This window comes from Aedes albopictus, chromosome 3 (assembly GCF_035046485.1).
Source record: "Aedes albopictus strain Foshan chromosome 3, AalbF5, whole genome shotgun sequence".
Lineage (NCBI taxonomy): Eukaryota > Metazoa > Arthropoda > Insecta > Diptera > Culicidae > Aedes > Aedes albopictus.
Genome location: NC_085138.1, coordinates 115,727,213 through 115,751,823, shown reverse-complemented (window position 1 = coordinate 115,751,823; position 24,611 = coordinate 115,727,213). Strand labels below are relative to the sequence as shown.

The window sequence follows — 24,611 nt, the reverse complement described above, 5'->3', positions numbered from 1 at the left end:
ATGTCAAAGCTTTTCAACTAGGGTGTTTCAATGAACTTTCTACAAAAGGTAAGACGGGCTTACGTTGACTGGGACGAACAAATTCCCGACAACCTGTTTAAGAAGTGGCATGACTGGCTGCAATTGCTACCAGAGAGTGAGAGAGAGGAAGTTAAAAATTCCTAGATGTTGGCTTGGATGCATTTTCAAACGAAACACACGTAGGGGGCTGTCCATAAACCACGTGGTCATTAGGGGGGGGGGGGGGGGGGCAATGACAATTTTGTATGGACAAATAAAATTTTTTGTATGGACTAATGACCACGCGGGGGGGGGGGGGTTGAAAAGTCCCAAAAAAATGACCACGTGGTTTATGGACAGCCCCTAGGTATCCGTTGATGCAAGTGAAAGGGCAATGGTAGAGGCAGTATTCTTGCGACTCGTAGAAGAAGATCAAGTGTAATGTTCACAAATTGCTGGAAAGACTCGCATAGCACCATTGAAGTACACCTCCATTCTACGATTAGAACTGCAGGCCACAGTCTTCGAGTGCAGATTAGCGAAGAACGTACTTACATATAAAATGAAGGTACTTACATATAAAAGGTGAGGTACCTACATATAAAATGAAAAATCAAGTTGCTTTTTGATTCTTTGATTTAATGAGAACTTAATGGTTGACATATAGTTACAGAAACATGATACTAAAATACTGAACAAAAATGAACATTGGTATTCTAATCATCGTTTCTCAATTTGCACCCAATGTTCAAATGGCATACACAGCATCATGCCGAAATTAAACTTCAAATCCGAAATATTCAAATCCGTCCGAAATCGGTACTCTCGCAGTAGGTAGATCATCATCATCTTCATGCTCATCATGGCGTAACGCGAACCAATACAGTTGCGTGGTCCTCCACTGAATGGCAGAAACGCGTATGGATGTCTCCCCTCTGATCTCTCCGGTGTAAACCGCTCTGGATCAAACTGATCTACATCCGGTCCCCAAATGTCCTTTCGCCGATGCAAGTTAAAGAACGAAATGATCAGGAAATGGCCAGCTGGAATTTTGACTCCCTCCAACTCGATCGTGGTCATGTTCTTCCGGGCAATCGTTGGTCCGATGGGACATAGGCGTAGACATTCATGCAGGAACATCTCCGTGTAGGACAAAGACTTTAGTTGTTCTGCTGTAATGGGCTCGTTCTGTGTCGGAGGAATGCGCTCTACGATTTCAGAGTAGACTTTTTCCTGGACGTCGGGATACATTCCGAGGAATACGCAAGCATACGCCAATAACTGACCGGATGTGTCGTTGCCCTACGAATGAGACATATTATTTGATTGCTCAGATAATCTAAGTGACTCCATTGACTACTTACCGCTGCTATCATCGTACAAACATTGTGCATTATCTCCTTCTCACTCAACGAATCGGATAATTTCAGCAGTTGATCCATGTAGATTCGAGGTTTGTTGTATTCAATTTCATCTTCCTTGAGAGGTTTACCCTTCATTTCCTGTTGTTTGATCTTCATTATCTAAGATGGGAAGAGAAACGGTATACTTCTATCACCGATTTTTGTGTTAATGTACTATCTTACTTTTCTGGTTGCTCCAAGATATATTTTAAATGATTCCGATTCCAAGGCATAATTCTTGGATAAGCGATATACTGGCTCTAGATAGTGAAATATGTTCAGCACTCGGTTTGTCGAAATAAACAAGAACCTGGAAAAATCGAGCTTTGCATAAAACATCACCATATACATCTCTGAATCTTACCGCTTGATATGCTCGACCAAACTGGCACTCTCTTCGTCCGAGAAGCTTTCCGTGTCCAAGCTGGATTTCAAAATCATATCCAACGCGCACCGGGTCGTATAATAGAGCGCATCGAAGCGCTCCCCGTTGACGAGTGGCTTCAAATCATCAACCAGCTGTTGGCAGCACGCCTCAAAAATGGGCAAGAAGCTTGTCAGTATGCGTATGTTAAACGTGGGGTTCAGTTGCTTTCGTTGACGCCGCCAAATGTGTGCTGAAATGAGAAGTTGAACGGGTTGGAAAATTCAAATGATGTTATAGGTTCGTGATTTCTTAAGAGATGTTCTGGCAACACTGGAATTATCAATTGCCCAGTACGGAAACAGCTATTATTGAGTTGCCTCAATGGCATATCTGCTACGAGATTCCAAAAATGGATGCAAGGCTCCCCCTTTGGGCCTTTGGGGCATCAACAAACACTCAATTTTCTGATCGCTGCAATGCCGAGAAGAGATGTTGGTTTTTAAGCATTTGGTAAATTCAATTGAAAATATATCGTGATTCTATTCGGCTTCCAAAATGACATCGGAAGAACCGTAATTGAAAACACCCCGATACAGGCTTGGAAAGCGTCAGCGTCAACACGAGTCGTCACTCGAATTTTACAGAAGTGCCTCTATCAATGTCATCGAATCGGGAGGAAATGACCAAGAGAGGCTAACAATATTCGCTCATTTTTCGGTCATGACGGAGCGTGACATGGTTGTAAACAAGGCAATTACTACAACATTCATGGATTTTGTCATTGTTTAAATCCTTCAAAGCATGAATGAATATTAGAGTGGGTCAACGTTGTATGGGAAAATTAAAATTTGATCACATCCACCCGGAACAAAGTTTTTTCGATGCCTTTTATCGCCCCAAATAGCTGTACAAAATTTGGGCGCGATCGGTTGCGTCCCCACATTCCGCATTGCGTTCAAAATTTGTATGGAGTTTTTGTAGCATCCTAGTAAACCTTGTAGATTCAGATCTAGATAGCCTTGAACTACAATTATATAAATGACAGCTAATAAATATTCATTCTCATTCAAACCACCAAACGATCAAGTCTAGTTTCTACATTTGGCGACGACGGAAAACTCGGAAAATTGAAACAAATAGCTTGGAGAGTTGTAAGTATAAAGCAAAAAAAAGTGCAACGAACCACAAGGCTGTTCCCGATGGGAAGGAAACCTGGTATTCCCGGGATGGTTTCTAGTTAGAATTTTACTGCGATGGAAATTTAGAAATTGGGCTCTTAGGGATGAAGTATGCAAATATTGCAGAACCCGGAGTAATGATTCAGTTTTATATCCATGCAGTGGAATATTTCAGAACACTAGAACCCGGAATACAGGCGCGAGACCACTTCATTGAATGTCTCGAAGTAAAACTAAACCATGTCCAAAGAAGAGTGGTTGTGATTATTGTAATTGAAGAGGTCAAACCCCTTGATACTCTTATTTCAATAAGCCCTTTCTGGACCGATGGTATGAATACTCCTGGCAAGATACCAAGAATTATGGAAACTGGCAATGTTGCAGGGTGATTTCCATAATGAGGTTGAGTAGAAAATAGGAGAGCTCCTGGCAAGACACCGAGAGTTATGGAATCTGGCCATATGGCAGGGTGAATTCCATAATGGAAGGTTGAGCAGAGAGCAGAAAGTCAGCAAGATACCTAGGGAATCTAAGTAAAATACCCGAAAGGTTGAGCAGAGAAACAGCAAACTCTAAGCAAGATACCATGGGAATGTGGCTCAAATGCAGCTTGGTTTTCCAAAAGGTTGAGCAGAGTGCAGTTAACAAAGCCTGTGTTGGTGGTTCCGTATATTAAGTGAGTTCCTACAAAATGATTCCTGAAAATAAGGAAAATACTGTCCATAGTTTAACGAGAGCTTCAATCATTTTGAGAAGAGATAAATGTTATAATTTTCTTTCAAGCCTATTCGGTACGGGGGAAAAATGGAAGACTAGAAGGAACTGTTGCTGTTCAATAAGTCGAATAACACGAATGCCCTGAATCGAATTGGAGAAATCACACGAAAATATTTATCAAGTGGCGGTACAGTTTTTGGAGAAAAACTGAGCTGGTGACAGATGATTGTGATTTAAGAGAAAGCTCAACAAGTTTTACTGAAACTAAAGACAGGTGAGTTACTATGATTTCAAAAATCAATCACATGCATGTGGACCTGGATACTGGCCAATAACTAAAATCTTGAAATACAACACTGATGACCAGGCTGAAAATTGAACATATAATCGAAATGTTGAATACTTCCATATTATTTGTAAGTATGTATTTAGTTAGCTTATGGTTTGTGATGGTAATTACTCCTAAGGCAAGTGCTGCGATTTGTACTTTCGTCTCGTTTCGATTTTGTAAACTTAAGTTACCAATCTTTAATCAACCATCAAGGAAAATTGTACTATGTTGAAACGAAAGACAAGCACTAGTTAACAAACAAGATGTTTTGTGTTTTATCAACTATGCATTCTTTAAATAGTTGACAATATTTTAAAATAACTCATAACCTGAAAGTGCAGATAAACTTTATAAGAAAATTTATTTTTTCAATGTTCATTTAAATATTGGCACTCAATATTAAAGCTACCCATGTGAATGATCAAAATAAAAGGTTCTCGCTAAAACACACATGAAGTAAACACAGATCTATTTTTCAAATTTTACGGCAAAGTGAAGGACAAATTTCATTTTGGAATTCAATGCAAACAGCCAATCACATGGTCATGGGATGCGATGAGTGTTGCGGCGACCGCACTTAAAATTTTTACTGTAGTGTAAATTTCAATGTTTATGTGGTAAATGCGCTATTTCACAATTCTGAAAACTGAAACAAAATGTGTTTTACAGATGATAATGATTTTATAACAGTATTTGAAAATATTTGGTACTTGCGTGTACACCTAGAAAGTTTGTATTTTATCTATAATTATTAGTTTGATATTATCATTTTCGCAGTTAAATTTTACTACAAATAAAACGGTGAAAAAAATCGTATACATTATGATTTGATGAAGGATTTAATTTATTTGGGAATGTATCAATTAGATGTCTAAATCAATAACTGAAAAAGTAACGAAAATTTTTCCATAATTTGCGAGGAAACTTAAAAAAAGCTCTTGTAGATTAATTGCATAATTCATAAATTGAACAACATATTTTCATCGAATATCCACAACATTTAGCTGTTATAAAATAACATCATTGTGAAATGATACTGTTATATATGTATTAAATTTAATCAATAGGAATGGATTTTTTACCCGCTCCATTTAACGACAATAGGGATATTCACTAAACAGATTAGATAACTGCGTAAGCCGTTATTATCTGATTATTGAAATGTTCCATAAAATTACGAAAGAAATAATCAAAGATTGCCTTGGTGATTGCGACGTTGAATCAGTTAAATCAGTTTACGTTTGTTTTGCCTTTGTTTATTCTTATATATATTAAACATGTATCTTGAAATTACCTTTCAAATATTTTAAGTCACATTAATTGATCATTTCTTTTATACATTGATATATGTTGTATGTGTAAACTTTCTTTGTCCTGAACCTAATGAGTATTGTTTTCTACGAATTATTTTTGATTTCCCGCCAAACCACATTGCGGCAGGATCTACCTAGTCCACGATTTCAGAAACGGTTTTGCAAGAAATTCAATTCATATTACAGAAACTAACAATAGGCAAATGAACAAAATAAGACAATTCGAACGAAATTTTACATCTTTGTTAATGTTTAAGAAAAAAAATGTATTACTTTGTTAAATAAAAAAAAACAACAAAAGAAACAAGGATGTTTAACCATAGTATAATATTTTTGTCAATATGGCCCAGACAAGCTCGCTGAACATGCACCTAGCTGTCGTGGTGTGCCTAGCTTAACAACTTGTGAGGGTTAAACTGACATCCTTTTATCAAAAAAAAAATAAAGAAATAGATAGAAAACAAAGGTTAATATAAAAATAACAACATCGTGGAAAAAAAACGAATAGAATACAGAAAAACGCATATGTATAAAGAACTTTAATAATAGTAATCCAGATCTAAATAAAACTGAATAATTGGCAAGTTAAAAAAAATCTGGACTTTTAAGGTGACTTGGTGCATCACAGAATTTTCATAGGAATCATTGACTTTTTAATTTTCAATGATTGTTTGCCTCGCGTTTTTGAAGTGATAAAAAACGGTCAATTCTGCAGTCACGCAGTAGAAAAAGTATCATCACACTCACCACGAGTGAGCATATGGGATGATACATTTTCATCCAAATTTGCGCTTTGGTAACTGAGTTTTATCACTTTGAAATTTCGAGCGAGATTTCAATGATGCTGATGACGCACTACGCGTCGTTAAGTAATTTAAATATAATATCTCATACTTCTGATCGTTTCAGGTACACCAAATGGATTATTCAAATCAAGCAAGTTACAAGAAAATACTCACGATGAACGGCAACATTAGATTCCAGTGTTAATCTTATGAAATCAAACTAATCTAATCAAATGAAACATATGTATCCTCGATGATTACTAACTTTTCGAATTTTAGTTAAATACAGTTTTTATTATTGAAAAAGGGGAGAGAACGTAGCATCCTAGTCAACCTTGTAGATTCAGATCTAGATAGCCTTGAACTACAATTATATAAATGACAGCTAATAAATATTCATTCTCATTCAAACCACCAAACGATCAAGTCTAGTTTCTACAGTTTTATATGGGAATACCTACATTTTTGCATTTTCCTAATGTTATGCTTAAATTTGTCTTGAACTATGTAACAAATGATGTTAAAGTATAGCCTAGGGGATGCTGATCAACTTTGCCGAAGAGAGTAAGGTGCTAGAGCGACTCTGAAAAAAGTTATTAAATTCCAAAGTTAGATATCTCCGCGCAACTACTGAAAACCTTTTTTGCTGCCAACACTGCTGGTGTTTCAAATGATCACTTTATCCTTGCATTCCATTTTGACATTTCTGAACTTGAATTGTTCGGAAAAGTTGTTTAAAAACAACAACTCATGGTCTCAGTCGTTTTTCTACGTATTGTTTCCCTTATTTGTTCTTATTATTCTCATTCTAATTATTTTAGGAACAATGGTCGTCTAGGTCGTCTTCTAGGGAATGATCGTGGTTCCGGATTTGCTTCAGGGGAGTAACGGACGAGCCTTCCAGCCACTACTGGTGACCATTTCACGAAGTTATCTGAATGTGGTTTGGGACGAATGAAACTCCATGGCATTACAAAGTATAATGTGAGAATTTTTGACTACATTAGTGCAGTTCTGACTATTCCTCGAAACCCGAAAAACAAGTATAACTGGAAAACATGTGTGGCCTTTTTTAATCGAATGACCACCAATGTATATGGCGGATCCGATTTTCACTAAATTAGATTGCCGGATTATTCGACTTTCGGGAATTCTTAGCTGCTCTTTAAAATCTAGTAGGCACGTTTATCGGAACAGTTACTTCAAGACAGGTTGGCGTGCATGAAGGAACGTTCTAGTGGTGACGTGAGTTTTGAAAATGCCGAAGCGAAGAAGATCTTGCCCGTTACGTTCGGATTTTGATATACCGTTCGTTGGAAAAATGGTACCGAGTTTGCCCACCAACGTGATTCCATCGATGAAGGATGTTCTTAAGGTAGTTTTTCACTTACAACTGGAGACGAGGCTTCCAAGGATGAAGTGCATTTCAAAAGTAACCAAAAGCTTGATGAACATGACACTACCAGGATATAAGTTTAAAGCCAAATCACACATCGCCCGTGAAATAAAGAAAACGTTGAATGAATGGCAAAGTAATGTAAAATATTAATATATAATTACAGTATTTCTAATTTTATACCTGTAAAGAATTGCAGCGCAATAAGAATCGAAATACCGTGAGTTCTATAGAAAAACGAAATGCATTCATGAAGACACTTGAAAATGATATAGATTGCGTACGACTACTCAGCGAAGACGAAATGGTATGCATTCAATTGAAATTATGCATAATATTATCTAATTTATGCAAACCACATCTTTTAATTGTTTCTTGTTTATTGCGTCTTGTTATACAAATGAAATATAATATGAAACATATTAAATTGAAATTCAACATTCAATTGATTCATCTGAAGAACAACCGGAGAAGACAACCAATTACTGCGATGGTATCTGACCCTGATGTTCAAGATATTGATGAAAATCATGAACCGGAAGCAAAACAAGTTCGTAAACAAAACCTTATCTCACCGAACGTGGCTGCCGCTTTGGAAAGGACTGGAACCTCGAACAGGAACGCGTCGATCATCCTGAAAGCGCTTATCCGGGATAAACATTTGAAAAATGAACATGAGGCCAGCTATGCGATTAACTACAGAACGATACGTCTAACTCGTCAGAGGCTAGTTAAAGAAATGGCAGAGGAGGTAATAATTCAATGGTTTAATTTTACATTTCATAAAGATCTATAGGTAGTTTTGGCCTGAGAGTTTTGGCTCTGAAAAACTAAACAAGTTGTTCTTTTGGATACTTTTAGATGTTTTTTCCTTCGTTATTTTAGGGATTGATCTCCTTACTTTTAATCAGAAACAATGATTTGAACTTCAAACGTTATAACGGCTATCACTGTTATCAAAATATTTTAATTTGTACTTTCACCTACTTTCACTACCAGATTAAACAAGATTTCAAGCCAAATGTCCCCCTAACGGTGCATTGGGACGGAAAAATGCTACCAAACAACATCACAGGGAAAAGAGAAGATAGGCTACCTATTGTAGTTACCGGAGAAGGCACCTCGAAGCTTCTAGCTGTTCCTGCTTTACCAAACGGCACGGCCACTACCGAGGCAGAAGCTATCAGGCAAGCGATCGTCGACTGGGACTTGGCCGACAAAATTGTAGCGATGAGCTTTGACACCACAAACACCAATTCAGGCTGCAGAAATGGTGTGATCACCCGTTTACCAGAGATGCTAGGAAAAAAGTTGTTGCCACTTGCGTGCCGCCACCATGTTGCTGAGCTTGTTTTGAAGCACTGCTTCGAAATGAAAGGCGATAAATCCCAATCTGACAAGCTGGACAAATTTAAACGTTTCCAAGAGGAGTTCAATGCGAAGTTGAACTCGGGTGAAACTTTGAAACACCGAAACGTACTTTCCGTCCCTCGCTTAAACAAGATTACAGCATCGTGGCGCCAAAGTGTTATCGAGTTTTGCTCAAATCAGCTTATAGAAAAACAGCCGAGAGGGGATTACATCGAACTACTGGAACTTGTCGTGCTGTTCTTGGGTGGCAATTTGCCTAAAAATGTGAAATTCAGAAAAGCAGGCAGTATCAGCCGAGCTCGTTGGATGGCTAGAGCGATATACGTTCTGAAAATTTGGATGAACCATGGTAATTTCAAAATTTGCGACGAAGAGTTAATGGACCATTACGAAACACTATGTATTTTTATCTCGAAGTGCTACGTCCGTTATTGGTTCAGCCTTAACAACCCAGTATGTATATTAGTTTTTGTGCTGAATATGCATGAAATAATATATTAATTTCAGGTCACCGCCCCTCGGATCGATTTGGAATTTTGGATGGCGATCAGTTCCTTTGAATTTGACGACTATGCCAAAACTGCCGCGAAAGCTTTCGAGAATCACCTGTGGTACTTATCACCAAGGAATATCGCACTGGCTTTTTTCGACGAAGCAGTAAGTGAAGAAGAAAAAGAAAATATGAAAAAAGCGTTTTTCTCCAAAACCACGGCACGTCACATGAAACTGACCAGAAAACGAAATAAAATTCAGCCCACACCAACAAGAGCAAGCACCATTAAACTATCCGATACACTGTCGACGTTCGTGACTGCGGAAACGAAGGATTTCTTCGAAATTATGGAAATTTCCACCAATTTTCTCAAAACCCCAGCCAGCCAGTGGAGCTCAAATGAAACGTTTCGTAAAGCAAAGAAACGAGTTGCCTCTTTAACCCGTTTCGGTCCTAGTTGGGAATTTAATTTCAAAAAATCACAGTGACTTCATTTTTCAACCGATTTTTACGAAACTTTGTACGAAGATCGCGCTACATCTCTAGTTGTATGGAAAAATATTAAAATGGTATTTTGGTCCTTGGGGTCTGAGTTATTGAAGGGGTTATATGGGTCAAATCAGGTCAAAAAAGGACCAACTTCCTTCTAACCACTGATTACTTGTAAAAAACACAGGCAATATGATTGAAAACATGTTCAGTTATCTTTTTATTATTACAGACGCATAGTTTGAGTAAATTGGGATTGTCTGGTTTTGGTTCCGGATGTTCCGGGTCGCGTTCGGGGTGCGTTCGGAGGACACTTCACAAACGTTCCCTACACATGACATTTTTTCTCGCATAATTCTAAAAACAGGCTTGTCATGATTCATTCTTCATAACTTTGTATACTAAGTATATTGAAGGAATATGCAAAGGGTTTTTTGACATATTGGCCGCCATCCCGGATGTTCCGGGAACCTGGGACCATCCGGGGAAGTGGCCATTTTCCAAACAGTTATGAAACATGGCTTGCGACATATCAATCTTCATGATTTTGCAAACGAAGTATGTTAGAAGAGAATTTAGAGGTTTTTGGACATATTGACCACAATTCCGTATGTTCCGGGAACCTGGAACCACCCGAGGAAGTGGTCATTTCTCAAATAGTTATGAAACAAGGCTTGCGACATATCAATCTTCATGATTTTGCAAAACAAGTATGGCAGAGGAGAATTTAGAGGTTTTTGGACAAATTGGCCACCATTCCGGATGTTACGGGAACCTGGAACCACCTGGGGAAGTGGCCATTTTCCAAACAATTATGAAACATGGCATGCGACATATCAATCTTTATGATTTTGCAAAACAAGTATGTTAGAGGAGAATTTAGAGGTTTTTGGACACATTGGCCACAATTCCGTATGTTCCGGGAACCTGGAACCTCCCGGGGAGGTGGCCATTTTCCAAATTGTTATGAAACAAGGCTTGCGACATATCAATCTTCATGATTTTGCAAAACAAGTATGGCAGAGGAGAATTTAGAGGTTTTTGGACATATTGGCCACCATTCCGGATGTTCCGGGAATCTGGAACCTCCCGGGAAAGTGGCCATTTTCCAAATTGTTATGAAACATGGCTTGCGACATATCAATCTTCATGATTTTGCAAATGAAGTATGTTAGAGGAGAATTTAGAGATTTTTGGACATATTGGTCACAATTCCGTATGTTCCGGGAACCTGGAATCACCTGTGCATATTGGGGCATGGTCACTTCGCCGGGTGGTCCCCGGTTACCAGAATATTCAAGATGGTAGCCAATATGTCCAAAACCCGCTGAATTCTACTCTAACATACTTCATTTGCAAAATCATGAAGATTGACATGTCGCAAGCCATGTTTCATAACAATTTGGAAAATGGCCACTTCCCCGGGTGGTTCCAGGTTCCCGGAACATCCAGGATGGCGACCAATATGTTCAACAATCTCTGAAATCTACTCTAACTTACTTGTTTTGCAAAATCATGAAGATTGATATGTCGCAAGCCTTGTTTCATAAATGTTTGTGAAATAGCCACTTCCCCGGTGGTTCCAGGTTCCCGGAACATCCGGGATCGTAGCCAATACATCCAAAAACCTCTAAATTCTCCTCTTACATACTTCTTTTGCAAAATCATGAAGATTGATATGTCGCAAGCCATGTTTCGTAATTGTTTGGAAAATGACCACTTCCCCAGGTGGTTCCAAGTTCCCGGAACATCCGTAATTGTGGCCAATATGTCCAAAAACCTATGAAGTCTCCTCTAACATACTTGTTTTGCAAAATCATGAAGATTGATATGTCGCAAGCCATGTTTCATAACAATTTGAAAAATGGCCACTTCCCCGGGAGGTTCCAGGTTCCCGGAACATCCGGAGTTGTGGCCAATATGCCCAAAAACGTCTAAATTCTCCTCTAACATACTTGTTTTGCAAAATTATGAAGATTGAAATGTCGCAAGCCATGTTTCATAACTGTTTGGAAAATGGCCACTTCCCCGGACGGTCCCAGATTCTCGGAACATCCGGGATGGCGGCCAATATGTCAAAACAAACTTTGAATATTCCTTCAATATACTTAGTATACAAAATTATGAAGAATGAATCATGACATGCCTGTTTTTAGAATTATGCGAGAAAAAATGTCATGTGTAGGGAACGTTTGAGAAGTGTCCTCCGAACGCACCCCAAACGCGACCCGGAACATCCGGAACCAAAACTAGACAATCCCAATTTACTCAAACTATGCGTCTGTAATAATAAAAAGATACCTGAACATGTTTTCAATCATATTGCATGTGTTTTTTACAAGTAATCAGTGGTTAAAAGGAAGTTGGTCCATTTTTGACCTGATTTGACCCATATAACCCCTTCAATAACTCAGACCCCAAGGACCAAAATACCATTTTAATATTTTTCCATACAACTATAGATGTAGCGCGATCTTCGTACAAAATTTTGTAAAAATCGGTTGGAAAATGAAGTCACAGTGATTTTTTGAAATTAAATTCCCAACTAGGACCGAAACGGGTTAATGGTTGTCAACGATGTCGCCGAACGAGCAGTAAAGATGATCACAGATTTTAACACCAAATCGACTAGAAATCCTGAGCAGCAACATTATTTGCTGCAAGTTGTGGAGAAACACAGGATCGAACAGCCTATGGCATCGTAATGTCTAATTGTATTTAACAATCGTAAGCCATGTCTAAAACTATGTAAATACAACTATTTAAATTTAAAAAAATGGTGGAACTTATTACGTCCTAGGAATTATAACGATGACAATGGAAAGCGTATGAATTGATCTATTCTATTAGAGTTATGACACTGAAAATATACAAAGATTTCAGAGTGAAAAGTTCAGAGTTTAATAGTGTGATTCTAATTTTCTTATAGGAATCAAAACAATAATGACTTGACAGACTCCTCAACTATTAGGGTTCATTCATAATTTTTTTAACACAAAAAATTTTTGGCAAAAATACTTCGCCTTCCCTTTGTATTTAGAACAAATTTGAAAGGACTTTTTGACAGTTTCAAGGAAAAGAAGCATCAACTCATAAGAACCCTTTTACAAATTACGCTTTAAGCGCTGTTTGCAGATCAGAAGGAATTTCTCAGCCTATCTTGATACATGGGAAATTCCTTGCCTGAATCGCTCAAGAAACCAGTTTTTCTTCGATCGCAGTACGCAGTAGCGAAGAAATGACAGTTCAAATGGCAGTCACCGAAGAAAGTTTCTGTCAGGAATCACTCAAGAAGTTTCTTGAGCGATTCCTTTCGAACTCGAAACTGCGCTTTATGTTTGGTTGTCCCAGCCTTATAAAATTTGTAAAAGGGTTCTTATGAGTTGATGCTTCTTTTCCTTGAAACTGTCAAAAAGTCCTTTCAAATTTGTTCTAAATGTAGATCAATGGTTTTCCTTTATCCTTTCCCATCCCATGATCATCAGAAGTCAGCCAGCTATTTTTATTTACAATATCTTGCAATTATCTCATTCTTGTTTTCAACCTTTCGAACTTAAATTGTCCGCATTTCCGTTTACGGTAGCAAAATCAAGTGGATTACGGATTCGATCGAACCAAACTTTCGAAAATTGATGCGTCCGTAAACAAGAATGAAGGTGAAAATACCGGAATTCCTTGAACAATAAAGCAATAAATGAAATCAGAGGTTGGTAATGGCACTTCCACAACTAAAAATTTGTCAATATTCAAGTTCCTGATAATAAAATAATTCAGCTCATACAGCTGAAGCACAAGCAAAGTCATAAAACTCGATATATCGCAATCCGGTCTTCAAAGAACTCTACTCTTCCCTATATTAGCTGAGGGAAAATAATTGTGTTTTTTATTTTGCCATATTGCTAGTCAGTGTCCATTTAACGTGTCATTTAATTTACACGTTTGTGTGTCTGTGAACCAATTTTTTACAACCATGAAAACGATCGCAAAAAGTTAAATCGTTTAAAACTCTTGGAACCACTACATCATAGGTATAATAATTGTGTATTACAGCTGCAGCGGCAGGATTATCTCAATATTCGGGGAGACTCTATACAATTACACATAATTGAAAATAATATAAAATAAACAATCAATAATAAAATTCCTGCAAGAAAAATGCTTGCATATTTTATACTTTCGAAAATGAAATATTACATCTATCTGCGATCGTAGCCAAATTTCGCATATGAAAACTCTCACAAATTACCGACTTCGAGGATAAGGGAAATCAGGTTTTAGATTTACTTCTGTGGTCGAAAGTATCAAAGCACTTTTTATTGCTCTTGGTTTGCAAAGTAAGAAAAATGTTATCACAAGCCGGGAAACGAAATACTTGAAAACTGCTGCCTTCCTTGAGAAATTCTGGAACAACCTCAGAAGTAATCCGAGTGGTAATAATTTCCTAAATTTCCTAAACCGAGTCAGAAAGATGAATATTGATTGCTCCCCATACTCCTCTAAAACATTTCCGGTCCGGAACTATTCCTCAAAAGCTGACCTAGAATTATAAGAATATTATAAAAAATAATAAAGGTAAACGTAGAAAATCGACTGGAAAACATTTTTGAACCAAATCCAAATTGTTGTTTGTTGATGAAATGGGGGATTGGTTTCCATGAAATGTCAGAATGGAATGCAAGGATAGAGTGATCATTTGAAGCACCAGCAGTGTTGGCAGCAAAAATGATTTTTAGTAGTTGCGCGGAGATATCTAACTTTGGAAGTTAATAACTTTTTTCAGAGTCGCTCTAGCACCTTACTCTCTTCGGCAAAGTTGATCAGCATCCCCTAAGCTATACTTTAACATCATTTGTTACATAGTTCAAGACAAATTTAAGCATAACAATAGGAAAATGCAAAAATGTAGGTATTCCCATATAAAACTCCATACAAATTTTGAACGCAATGCGGAATGTGGGGACGCAACCGATCGCGCCCAAATTTTGCACAGCTGTTTGGGACGTTGAAAGGCATCGAAAAAACTTTGTTCCGGAAAAACGACCATGTTGACCCGGTCTAATGAATATCCTCTCTATCTATTAAATACAACGGCTAGCCTAAATTTACTTGGACCAGGTGAAAATTTAAATTTCAAAACAATACGAAAGTTTCCGTCATGACGCTTGATCATTGCAAAATGACATGACGAAGAGCGTGAATGCTCGTTTTGTCTTGTGACGATGAAAGGGCCTACTTTTTCATCGTCATGGGAAGCTCACGACCAATAACAGCGCTGCCCCGATATTCTATTCCAGTGCTTGCACAGCCAGTATTGAAAAGCCTCCTGGAAATATCAAAATTTCTTCTGATATGTTCTTATCAGTATTAATATTTGCATAATTAAAAGCACCCCGATATCTAAGAAAACACTTAACCAAGTTTGCTTTTGAGTGAATCTTTTTTTATTTATTTTTTGTTAACATGTTTTTTTTAACTTACGAGCAAATTCTACACTTAGGCTTCAGGAGGTCTTAGGGGTGCTTCAGGATTTCAGGGGGTCTCAAAGGGGATTCGAAAGAGCCTCAAGAACATTTCAAAGGATCTCAAAGGATTCAAGGGGACTTCAGAGGCCTCAAGGGGTGATTCAGGTGGGTACCAGAAAATCTTAGGGGCGTTTCAGGGGGTACCAGGAGATCACGTTTCCAGAGGATCCCAGAGTGTTCAAGGGGTTACGAAAAGGTCCTAGAGGCGTTTAAAGGAGTCTCAGGTTCTTCTCAGGTAGTCTCAAAAGTGCTTCTGGGGTTCTCAAGGGCATTTCAGGAGACCTCAGGGGAGCTACAGGGAGCGTCAGGAACGCTTCAAAGGGTCTCAGGGCGTTCCAGGACATTTCCAGAGAGTTTCAGAGGCGTTTCATGGGGCTTTAGGGAGGGGGGGGGGGTTACCAAGAGATCTTAGGGGCATTTCAAGTGGTACCATGAGGTCTCAGTGGCGTTCAAGGGAGTCTCAGGGGCGTTTCAGGAGTTCTCAACGACGTTTCAGGGGTGTTTCAAGAGGGACCGATGGGGTTTTAGGAGGATACCAGGAAATCTCAGGGGTGTTTAAAGAGGGTTCCAGGAGATTTAAAGGGATTGTAGAGTTTGCAAGGAGTGCTTAAGGGGGTCTCAGGGTCGTCTCGGGAGTGTTTCATGAGGTCTTAGGGCCGTTCATGTAGTTTCAGGGGTACCAGGAGATCTCAGGGGCGTTTCGAAAGCAGGCATGAGGGAAGATCTCAGAGGCGTTTCAAGAGGATCCTCTGGAATCCCTTAAGGCCCCTGGACATCTCCTGGTACCCCTTGAATTCTGCTGGGACCCCTTGACCAGAGATGCCAGATATACAGATTTTTCACCTTCTACTCTGATAAAAATTTCCAATAAAATCCCCATAAACTACCATTGAATAATGCCTAATTTGACTGTTCAACAACAAATTATATTATGTACCGTAAAATGGGGTGTTAAGGGACGGAAAAAAATTTCGTCCCCATTAATTCATGGGTTATACTTCTTAAAACTTTCAGGAAAAGCAGTCCGATCATTGCCTTGCTGCCTGCTACGCATATCTATATATATAAAAATAAGTTTGAAGTTCCTTTGAGGCAACAAAACTCAAGAACGGATGCACCGATCATTATGACTCTTGAACGGTTCGGTTCGTATTCGTGGTGGCTGTGTTTATATGTATAAAAAGCTAGGAAAGTAAACTAGAAAAAAACGAATATTGATAATATACTGATTTTGCATGAGCTGGGAAGGAAATCAACACGATCGAAACGAAACCAATCTAGAGTGCGGTGCAATTTTGAGCTCAACAGTTGTCAAATCACCACAAGACTGGCAAGACAAAGTTTGCCGTGACAGCTAGTAGATTATAAAATATGACGATTTTTTGGAGCAATTGAAGATATTTAACAAAATGTGCGAATTTTTGGAAAATACGAAAATGGGGTGTTAAGAAACTTAAGGGAATAAATGTAAAAGTTCTTATAATTCAAAGCAAGATAGAAATTAATTAATTGTAAACAGTGACTGTAATATATCTTGAACATCACCGAAAAAGATTATCATATTCCTGAAGGTGCAGGAACAGTTTCACTGTCATCTACCTTTGTATATGAGTTTTTTTTTGTTGAAGTCTCGAAATCTGAAAAAAAAACCGTAAATTGTACCTGAGTGGCTTCAATTTATAACAAACATTTTATTCACAGTTACTATTTAATTGAACAGTTCAGACTACAACAAGTTGTAAGCTAAGGATGTGTATTAACAGTTTTTTTACTTAAAAACTCTTTTCTATTGAAATATTTTATATGCAAGCGCCATTAGATGGCCCAGTATGTAAACTATGAATTCAATGCTTATATTTCTAATCTGGAGCATCGCTGATAGGTCATATTTCAGATGTTGAGATATTTAAGCAGTCATGCGTCATCTTCATAAATACTTGCTCTTGCAAGAGAGTGACAGTCTGGTTTACATAATATATGGAACAAGTGAGCATATTCCACAATATCAAAAAGCTGTCACGTTTTCACGTTAATAATTGATAATATTTAAATAAGAAAACAGATGGAAAATCTATTTTGAAGAATACGTTTTCGTTAAATCGTAACATAACACCAAAAGAACACAAACTTCTGTAAAGAGAGGACTGCTGCGGCATTGAGTATAAGCATTTGATCAATGTTCTAGTTATACATATGTCAATCAAACACTTGTTTTAAAGATCTATATTGAATTAGTTGGATTTATCATCCATGGCAACTGTTGGGATGCTTATGACCCAAAATGAAATCCGTAATACGTCATTCAGAAAAGTTGCTGTTATACAATGAATCAACTGCCTCAAAACTTTGTAATACAAATAAAAAAGGTATATGAGAAATTTCATCCCTTAACACCCCACCAGTTTATGGAACTAGACTTTTTTCTCAAAAATTGTCGGTGTTCGAAAACCACCTTAGTAACATCAAATATTTGACCTTAGTTTCATTTGAAATGAGTTGTAGAACACCTTACGATTACTCATACATTTTTCCTAATAATATTTCTGATCTTACAAATGAATGTTTCAATGGTAGCAAAATTTAGAAAAAGCAATGCCGTTCTATTTTGTATGTCTAGTGTCCAGTTAAAACCGTGTTTTCATGAGTGGTAATCCTTATAGTATGCCTTTATTTCCAACACACATTTGAAGCGAATTTGGAATTAGTAAATCAATTTGTATACGGTCTGGCGATTTTTCAAAGTAGTGTGTAAAGTTGAATCCCTTAACACCCCATGAGTTCTTAACACCCCATTTTACGGTACGTATTTTCCTGCTGAAAATGCTCTATTCGAACTACCCCAGTCAACCAGTCATCGTATAAGATGTTAAAGTGGAGGCGATATGCGTACATTTTACATGCGCCTAAATGGAGGCATGCACGCATATGACCTCTACTTTATCATCTTATGCAACATCTTATACGATGACCGGTTGTCTGGGACAATACGTGCACAATAAAATCAATAGCACTAGAGATTTCAATAATAAAACACCATAAGTGGAATGGTAGTTGCCTTGAATTTGCTTCAGAAAATTTGGATTTTTTATGGCAAAGATACATAACAACCCCCATTTTCTATTGTAAAAGTGACATGTACCATACATGCTATGGTGGAATGGAAAACCATAGTGTCTGTTGTTACTCTATCGTTTTAAACAATTGATTCAATGGTAATTACCATTCATTTCAGCGTTGTGACAATACATTCTGTTGTATCTCTATGATCTTTTTTTTACCAGGATACACAAACGAGATACAGAATACAGAAAAATACAGATTTTCAAAATGTAATACAGAATTGTACAGAAAGCATAAACATTTTGGAAAATTCAAGTTATTTTCAATAAAAATTACTGAAAACTTCATGAATTGCTGCTTTATCATAGAACCATTAATGAAAATTTGCGCAATTTTATACACGTCTTTTAGAGAAATAAATACCAGTCAAAATTATAAACCGTCAAAAAGTGGTACAATTTTATTAGCTTCTATCGAATTCTAGGACTCTTGGTATCTTCTGTACTCTCAAATACGACGATACAGAAAAAATATGTATTGATTCAGATTTTTCATAAAATAATCTGGCATCTCTGCCCTTGACACTCCTCTGAGATTCATTGGGACTTACGCCCTGAAACCTCTTGATATGCATCTGAGATCCTCCGGAACTTCTCGGAGACCCAAAGGTTCTCTGGAACCACAAAGAGGCCTCTTGAAACACTCCCGAGGACATCTGCAAATACCCTGGAACTCTCTGAGACAACCCTAAGACCCTAAAGCTTCTGAGACCAGCTGGTATCTCCTGAAACCCCATGGGATCCTCTTTAACCCTCTGGGACACCCATGAGACGCCTGTAAAATAACCTTTTTAATAGGCCTCAGAGATCTACTGGTACCCCCTGAAATCCCCTAAGACTACCAGAAACGCTCCCGACATCCTTAGATCTCTGGCGCTGGAACGCTCTTGAGATACCTTGCATCGCCCCTGAAATAACCTACATCGCCCCTGAGAGCTCATGATACCCCTTGAAACCCCCTGCGACCCCCTGGAAAACCCCTGAAACTCCCAAAAACCCCATGAGACGACCATGAGACCACATGGTACCCTCTGAAACCTTTGCTGAAATCCCTCGGGGCCCTTGGAACGCCTTGACATCTCCTGGTACCTCCTTGAAGCATTCCTTTACCCTCTGGAACTTACCTGAGACGCCCTGAAAAGCGTCCTGAGACCTGTTCAAACACCTCTGAGGCCCCTTGGAACCCCCTGAGACCTCCTGTAACGTCCCTGGAACTCTTTCGAGAAAAGGCCCAGGCACAGTGGTTGAAATCGCGAAAAACGTGATCGTGGGCATTCTGAGTATGAAAATGTGAAAATAATATAAAGTGATGTTCTGCAAAGTTGTTACATATTTGTAGGAGCAACTTTTGATAAGTTTTGTTTTTTGATAAGTTTACTCAAAAGTTAGATAAAAAACCTATTTTCTACATAAGCCACGATTACTAAATAGTGTCTTCGGCAAAGTTGTAGATAATATCACACAAAAATGTTTCCGAAGACACTTTTGCATTATCTTTTGAAATAGGCGATGTATAATAAATTGAGTATAAACAACCCCTTCAAACCTTGTACGATATCTCATTAAAAATGGTCATTTTGTCATATGAAAACTAAAAAGCACGTAGAAACAATGAAATTATGGCAACACTATCTTCAGAAAAAAAATGCATAATAAGGTACTGAAAAAGTGTTAAGAATATCAGAAGCCATGAAAACCTCATCCAAGAAAGATATAAAGGATTTAGTGGTTTTTCAAGGTTTGAAGGGGTTGTTGATACTAAATTTATATTATATCGCTTATTTCCATGGATAGAGCAAAAGTGTCTTCGGCAACATTTTTTCTGCACAATATTATCTACAACTTTGTCGAAGATACCATTTAGTTGTCGTGGTTTATGCACAAAATAGATTTTTTATCTAACTTTTGAGTAAACTTATCAAAAAACAAAACTTATCAAAAGTGGCTCCTAAAAAATATGTAACAACTTTGCAGAACATCACATCATATTATTTGCACATTTTCAAATTCAAAATGCCCACGATCGTGTTTTTCGCGATTTCAACCACCGTGCAGAGGCCACATTGAAGCGACTCCCTGGAGCCACCCTTACATGCCCCTGAGACGAGACACTCTGGAACTCCCCCTGACGTCCCTTGAAGCGCCTCTAAGGCCACATAGAACCCCACTGAGACGTCCTGAACGTTCTGAAACGCCCGGAAACATGCCTGCAATTCCATCGGACTCCATTGAAGGCCTCTGGAAACCCCCTGAAACGCCCCTGAGAGCTCCAGCTTCCCCTCTGATACCCGTTGGGACCACGATTCAGCCTGAGATCTCCTTGTATCTCGTGAAGATCTTGGGACCCCCTTGACACGCCTATGAGTTCATCTGGTACCCAGTAAAACCCGTTGGGACCCTCTGAAACACCCCTGAAGGGTCCCTTCGTTCTTTTCTATGAATGTCCCCTGGATGCTGATGCCATAGTTACCGACATTACCCTCAAACGAAACGCGCTTAAAAGGATCCTGAAATCTCCTGAAAAAAACCCTGAAGCATCTCTGAAGCCCCTTGGAACCCCCTTTTTGGGCTTCCACAAACACCCTTGTCCACACTTCAAATACGAAGGAGCAAGACCTGTTCTCGCGAACTAAATATCGTCACTGTGAGTACACAGACAAAGGCAGACCTGGTGGTGTTAGTGTTGAGTGAATGATGAGGATGTGTTTGAAGTTGTTGAAGATTTTGTTTATCTTGGGACAGTTGGGACATGTGTCAATGAAGTTTCCTGTGTAGTGAAAAAGCGTATTGCAGCTGCAGTTAGGTGTCTTTGAGTGCTGCGATCAATTCTCGATGGGAAACAAGAAAATGGTGAGTAGAGCAGATACATGAATCACTAGTTTCACAAAGTGTACGAGGAAGTGAATGTTGTGAAACGAAATAAAATGCGGCAGACTTCAGTGTGCTGGACACGAACTGCTTATGTTGGAAAAAGAATAGTGAAAACACTGTTCATAAGGCAACCAGGTAAAGGTCGGCGACCAGCGGCTCTAAGAAAGATCGTGCTTACGATGGCTGTTTACAATTGAGGATGATCTTAGAAAACGTAAGGCCCAGGAGAACTGGAAGCGTTGGACCACAGACAAAAAGACGTAACTCTTAATTAAAATAGACGAACACATTATCCGTTGTCTGTCAATTAACTCTGGAATCGCGCAACACTGTCGGCCATGATGGGTTTTGATATGATATCTGCCTATAACACTCCCCGAGCAGGAGAAAATAGCTGAAGAATACCAAACTCAGGTATGGAAAACCGAATACCTACAACCTGAATGAGGTATTAATTAGCTCTGCATAAGAGGTAAAATACCTAATAAAATAACTGGTGTGTGTTCTATGCATACCATGTGAATAATGACATCAGGTATTGTAATACCTAAATAACAATCTGTCATTTTTCTATACAAATAGTGATTTTTCCATAACTCAATAATACTTCAAGCAGTCCTTAACACCAAACCAATAACTCGTTCAGGTATTTTATAAATACCTACACAATACCAAAATTAGTTATTTTCAATACCAGGCTAACCGACCAATACCTCATCTTGGTTTGATACCTGACTTTGGTATGCTGAAATTATGTGTCAGTTATCCGTTCCTGCTTGGGTCATTACTACACAAATCGCCTATATTTCTCGTTTGCATCATCCAACAAAGTGTACACTAGATAATTTCAAACTAATCGAAAACTTGCGCCCCTCTGGGAACAACGTTCACATCGGTGAATGTAATTAGAATCTTATTGTTGAATGCATGTGGCATGCCTTTTTAATACGTAGGGAATCGCGCCACTTGGGCGGTGGCTTCTATATTCGTCTGTTTTCCACTATAACTCAGTCAAATTTGAACCAATTGACACAACTTTTGGAATGTGGTGAGATAGGCATAGTATCTACCCGTGTACAACATTTCAAGTCAATTGGTTCAATATTGCCTAAGTTATAGTGAAAAACAGACGAATATAGAAGCCACCGCCCAAGTAGCGCCATACCCTACACGGTGTCAAAATTTCGATTATTATCGAACATTCATGTACCTCGGATTCCTCTTCGAAAATGATTAGTTTTTGGGCTATATAGTCATAATCGGACAACTAGAAAATATTTCATCGGCGAAAATTTTTCCATACATTTTGTATGGGACGTTTTTTGGACTAAAATAGTAGTTATTGATTTTTAGTATGGAAAATAGCCAAAAACTCACCTAACTCAAATTTTCCCCGATAGAATATTTTAAAATTTTGCATTTATACATTATAGCCGAAATTCTAACATTCTATGAAGAAAAATCCGAGGCACATGAAAGTTCGATAATAATCAAAATTTTGACACCGTGCCCTATTTTGTCTGTTTATCTGCGGGTCTACCCAAGATTGAGTCCATTGAAAATTCGCACACATTTTTTCAACAATTTGTTTAAAAAATCAATCATTTTTAACCCTATAAGAGATACCTTCTTGGCCTCAGTTTCGTCACCTCGCTGAGTGTGTTCCATCAAAGACGAGCTCTGAAAGGTGCCTGGGGTCCAATGGACCCCAGGTATCCCTTTTAGGCTTAATGGACACTTCTCTGTTTCCAGAAACTTCTATTGCGATTCCAAGATTGTTTTTCTAAGACATAATTGATTGCTGTATTTTCGCTGTACAGTGGTTTTTCGGTTTTATCACGCTCAAAAAAAATTTCACCGTGATATAAACGAAACCGTGAATTTGGCGAAACGAGAAATAATTGTAAATTTTTTTATCCTAAATTGTTCAGCTGGAAAATATATAAGCCGTAGCTTATATTTATTAACTGTTTTGGTGGACTGGACAATGCTGTATTGATTTTATATTGATTTCGGAATGTTTAAAAAAAAGTGTGATAAAAACGAAATGAAAATCGTGATAAAATCGAACAGAAAACCGTGAATTTGGGCGAGTAGTGATTAAAACGACTAGTGATAAAACCGAAACGCCACTGTATTAGTGCGAATCAATATTATAGTCTAATCAAAACACATGACAACCCGTTCCATGCACTTTTGACCTACCTCCAGCCGCCAGTAACCCATGGTCCAATCGAGCAAATTGGTAGAAAAACGGCTTATCCACACACTCCGGATGGGTTAGAATGGCTTGAATGACATCCGGATGGCACGTTCCAAAGACCATCAACGGGCCTAACCACGCTTTGAATAATCGAGGCTGCCTGGAGAAAAATTCCCGATTAAGAAATTCAAATTTCTCCTCCGCTGAAGAACGTAACAGTTCCCAATCATTGGCGAACAACGGATATGGGGACACTCCAGCAAATGGCACACTGTCGGCGAAGCGGTTTTTATACTGTAGGGCACGCACGTACGCGAACACAAGGGCTACGAAGGCGAAAGGCACAACCAGTAGCGCTGTGTATAAATCCATCCTGTTGGAGGCACGATTGACTTCGAACTGACCCTCGCAGTTCGATTGTTGCAAATGCAGTATTCTGGATTATGGAGAACAATTTTCGCACCCAATAATCAACATCGATTTTCCATATTCCAGAATCACGAAGCACGCTTACCGACTGGATCAGTCTTAGAGCAGTAGGTCGATTAGATTTTAATTGTTGCGTTACTGGATCGAAAGTGGTTATTAATATGATGTGCTCACCACTGGTGGCAACATTGGTTGTGAATGCTTGCCTGTTGCGGGAAGTGAACGACTGTGTCGAATTTAAACTAAAAATATTTAAAATTTTAGTCAAATGATGGTGATATCTTTTTTTATTTTTTCGGGTTGATTTCAATAATAAGAATATTCTGGGATGTCAAACGTATTTGTTGAGATTGATAGAACATTTTGTAGCTTGTTGAAGACAAAATTGCAAATATGTATCCCCCTTAATGATTTCATATAAGCGCACATTATTAAGAGGTTAACGACCTTTACCAGAGTTCAATTCAGAGTTAATAGAGAAATTATCAAAATATATGGTTGAAATTATAAAAAAAAAAAATCGTGGATTAAATCTGAAATGATTGAAATGGAAATGATTTTCTGGTTTTATTTTTGAAAAGACAATCGTGTGAAAATCGCTTCTCAACTGTTTTCGATACAGTC

General features: G+C 38.3%; 1 protein-coding gene across 1 annotated transcript; it reads right to left on the bottom strand.

Annotated features, from left to right (window-relative positions):
* Positions 1–370: 370 nt before the first annotated feature.
* LOC109405725 (cytochrome P450 4c21) lies at positions 371–24,048 on the bottom strand. Its single transcript, XM_029876848.2, has 5 exons — positions 23,561–24,048; positions 1,768–2,020; positions 1,587–1,713; positions 1,365–1,523; positions 371–1,302 (listed from the first exon to the last, which is right to left on the bottom strand). The coding sequence occupies exons 1-5, from the start codon at positions 23,928–23,930 to the stop codon at positions 721–723; spliced, it is 1,491 nt and encodes a 496-aa protein (XP_029732708.2). The 5' UTR covers positions 23,931–24,048; the 3' UTR covers positions 371–720.
* Between the last annotated feature and the right edge of the window lie 563 nt (positions 24,049–24,611).